The sequence below is a fragment of the Schistocerca nitens genome, chromosome 1 (genome assembly GCF_023898315.1).
Source record: "Schistocerca nitens isolate TAMUIC-IGC-003100 chromosome 1, iqSchNite1.1, whole genome shotgun sequence".
Taxonomy (NCBI): Eukaryota; Metazoa; Arthropoda; class Insecta; order Orthoptera; family Acrididae; genus Schistocerca; species Schistocerca nitens.
Genome location: NC_064614.1, coordinates 126,633,736 through 126,637,647, shown reverse-complemented (window position 1 = coordinate 126,637,647; position 3,912 = coordinate 126,633,736). Strand labels below are relative to the sequence as shown.

At 37.2% G+C, this 3,912-nt stretch overlaps 1 protein-coding gene across 1 annotated transcript; it reads right to left on the bottom strand.

Annotated features, from left to right (window-relative positions):
• Positions 1-544: 544 nt before the first annotated feature.
• Positions 545-2,990, bottom strand: LOC126242873 (histone H2A.V). Its single transcript, XM_049948122.1, has 5 exons — positions 2,852-2,990; positions 2,630-2,707; positions 2,338-2,451; positions 1,930-2,059; positions 545-984 (listed from the first exon to the last, which is right to left on the bottom strand). Exons 1-5 carry the CDS (start codon positions 2,852-2,854, stop codon positions 923-925), a joined length of 387 nt encoding a protein of 128 aa, XP_049804079.1. The 5' UTR covers positions 2,855-2,990; the 3' UTR covers positions 545-922.
• Between the last annotated feature and the right edge of the window lie 922 nt (positions 2,991-3,912).

Below are 3,912 nucleotides of genomic sequence, written 5' to 3'. Positions count from 1 at the left end.
CCCTCAGATGAACTTCACAGGTTTTTTCTACACGTACTTTCCCCTGACCACCACACAATCCTTGCAGTGCACAGCCAGAATTTATAAAAAAATCCAAAGCCATAAAAATGGCACAAAAGATAAGCCCTTTCTTCAAGTCCACTTCCTGCCAACAATTCCCTTCTCACATAATACCAACTGTCCACATCAATCTGTCTAAATTTAATCTTTCTTACATCCACAGAGCAGACAGAAGTTGCCTCACCAAAATATTACCATTCAATATGTCACTAGCAACACACTGTTCTCCACAACACAAACATGACAATACTGACACTCCACAATTCACTGCAATTGCTATAATTAGAATAAAACTGATTTATGTACTGTCACAAGGAATATTTTACACCTTTAATTACACTGAGGATATTTTTGGCTAAATCAAGACTTCCAAGCGAACCACATTTAAATTTCAATCACCAGTGAAACAACATTTTCTTAACAATGCTATGCAGAACTAGAAAAGTTGCTAAGTACTTGGGATTAGACAAATAAACAACGCAAATTTTATATGAAATGAATATATTTTCTACATATTTAATACTTAATGTCAAAAATATGTTTATGGCGAATGATACCTAAAACTAATGAATGCTTAACATTAATGTTGTGACTGTATCAATAAATTTAAGACATTTCAAAAACATTTAAAATAACTATGCCCCTAACATCAACTTCACTCAATTAGTGAAACATGCCCAGAATTTGCTGTTGTGTTTTAACATTGTCATAGAAGTAGTCTTTAATGTAATGAATAACTTTTAAATGCAAATGAACAGTCTTCAACGTCTGACCACATTCTTGAAATTCCACAATTTCATGCAAAGTTCAGTCACTGCTTTCTTATTGAAACTAGTGTCCTCACATAACACCACATTACACATTATGCTGGCTTCTGTGAACCCTTCTTGCCAATGAGAGATTTGTGGATGTGTGGTATAACACCTGGAAAGAAAAGTTTTTTTTTATCAATTGCATGATTAATTTTAGAGGATAATGTGAAACAGTATTATTGGACACTAAAGGATACATAAACCTATGAAACTGAAGTAAACTACCAACATTGCTCAAACACAGTATCTAGTACACATATATTTACATCTTAAGTGTAATCATCCAAGGTATGTAAAGTGTTGAGCACCCTGTACACCCTTATCCCAGCAACCCAAGTGCTATGCATCAGTCAAAAATATTTATCTGAAGCAGCTCTACACCCATGGGTATACTCTTTGTTGGGAACAAGTAGTTGTGCAAATTTACAATTCCATAAATAAGTACTAAATATCTCACAAAGCAAAATTCATCCTGTTTAACATAAAAGGAATTTGGTAACGAATATTAGTACATTACTTTTCATATAATTGTCAATGTTATTGTTCCATTTTTGAAATAGGTATACCTAACAGATCGCCTATTTAATCAACCCATCCAAAATATCTGCAGAAAACTTGGCTAACCTGAGAAGCCATGCGCCTAATATACAAACAGATCACATGCTTGTGTGTGCTAACTATGCTACCAGAGCATGAAGAAGTTGACATCAGATAGCAATATTAGTGAACTTTAAATCCGCAACATTTCCACAGTCCAGTTACTATCACTAAATCAAGAATGTGACTACACACTGCACATCCCAACAAAGCAAGAAGAAAGTTCTCTTTTCACTACGATAATTATTCCGACACAAGGCCAGTTCGTAACAGTTTAACTGTAGCGTTGCTTTCCACTTTCAGTAGCCACAAGCACCACTCACGGCATCCTTACACAAAGTTGTGCCTTTAAAAACATAAACTTCACTGCGAACTCGTAAACAATCCCATTACGCGATTGTATGTATATTCTTCTACAAGATCCAAGTAAATACAACACTAATTTTAATGCTACACTTACCACCACCCGCGATGGTAGCTTTAATTAAGCTATCCAGCTCTTCATCTCCTCTGATAGCTAACTGGAGATGACGTGGAGTTATACGTTTCACTTTCAAATCCTTGGATGCATTGCCGGCTAACTCCAGGACCTGTATCAAAATATTTACAATTAAAATAAACATAAAAATCAACATACTAACAGCACGGAAAATCGCGCCAAAATTTGAAGGGTCCCAACCGTTCATAGTTTGTAAACACACACATTCAAAGACACGACAATGACAGACTTTCTGTTATCTATTTCCTATAAGACAAGGTTAGATACTTACCCAGAAACTTCACCATTATATAAACTACGGCCTATTTCAACAAACAACGGATCCTTGATTACGTCTTCCAAAGTCTATGCAGCCATTTTGTAACTCACCTCAGCGGTCAAATATTCCAAGATAGCTGCGCTATAAACAGCTGCCGTTGCTCCAACGCGGCCGTGGCTTGTTGTCCTGTTCTTCAAATGTCTGTGTATTCTTCCGACAGGAAACTATGAAGAGAAAAAAAAAAAAAGCGATCACTGCGGAGCCAACATAACGCACGGTTAGCACTAGACAAAACATTGATTTTTCTGCCAAAGAAAAATATAATTTCACAATACAGGCAAGTCTTATTATGGAGGAAACTCAAAACTATTATTTTTCATTTATCAACAGAAACAACAGTACCTGTAATCCTGCCCTTGCTGACCGCGAAACAGCCTTCGCCTTCGCTTTACCGGAGTCTTTACCAGCTTTTCCACCAGCCTAGAAATTTACGAAAATGAGGTTAATTTTCGTAGTAAGTCGTTCAAACTTCGCCAGTTGCTAGAAGAAACCTTGAAGTTTCCAATTTTGGCATAATTGAACACCACCGACTCGTATTTACCACAAAAACTTATCTGTACTCACCATTGCTAACGTATCTCCAATGCCGTTTGCTACCAACGCTATGCCTACCCGCCAAACGAATCTACTGGTGAAAGTATGAAAGCAGCCACGTGATTCAGCTCAGCCAATAGCGAGGAAGTATACAGGCGGGAAGCCCGCCATCTATCGATCATGTTCCTAGAAGCATGGTTGGGACTCAGCATGATGTTGGCAACATGGCGAAGCAAGGAAATAAAATTTTAAATGTAAAATTTTTGTTCATTAGTTTATTCATTTAATTTCAATAATGTTATTTCAGAAATTGTACCGTAGCCGAATATTCTTTTCATTGGTCAAAAAATCTAAGAATAATTGTAGTCAATAATAAAGTTTCGGCTTTGTGGGTTTTTGAATCGCTCTGAAAGTTAATTTGCATTGTTCGCCATTGATGATCGGTGGCTAAAGAATAAGAATATTATGGTCCTTGAAACGCAACGACATCATTTAAATTATGAAGAATGGCGTCTATGTAGCGCAGAAGAACCAAATTGTCTCCTTCCGCAAAGCGTTTGTTTTTATTAAGAAAACTGTGGAAGTTGGGAACCTGAAAGATTTTCTCTACCAGCTGGAACACCTTTATTCCCAGATGGCGTTAACGGCGTTGGAATCACGTGTCTCGGTTTAGTGGGTGTCTGTGTATGAGGAGTTGGATAGCAGTTGCACAATTCTGTGTAGTGGACTGCTGACAGAAAAAGCTTTACATATTCATTTCTGCTAATTTGTGGAAGAGATTCTATGTTATCACATTTTTTTTTCTTTGTTCAACTTAAAGATAGGTTCAGAAACAAACGTAGAGTGCGAAGTATAACTATTCCCAATCAAATTAGCCTCGAACTCTGCTGTTTTGTTAAGTCTACAAAAACGAATAATTGCGCAAAACCCCCGTTGTCGGGCAGCAATGTACGTATTTCGCGGACTGTGAGCAGAAAATTGACCCTCGCTGCATTGAGACCTGGCATATTTAAAATAAACTGCAACGTACCATCGTGTTCTTGTTGCCGTTACTAAGGGATGAATCGTGTTAGAAAGCAACCGTGATTAGG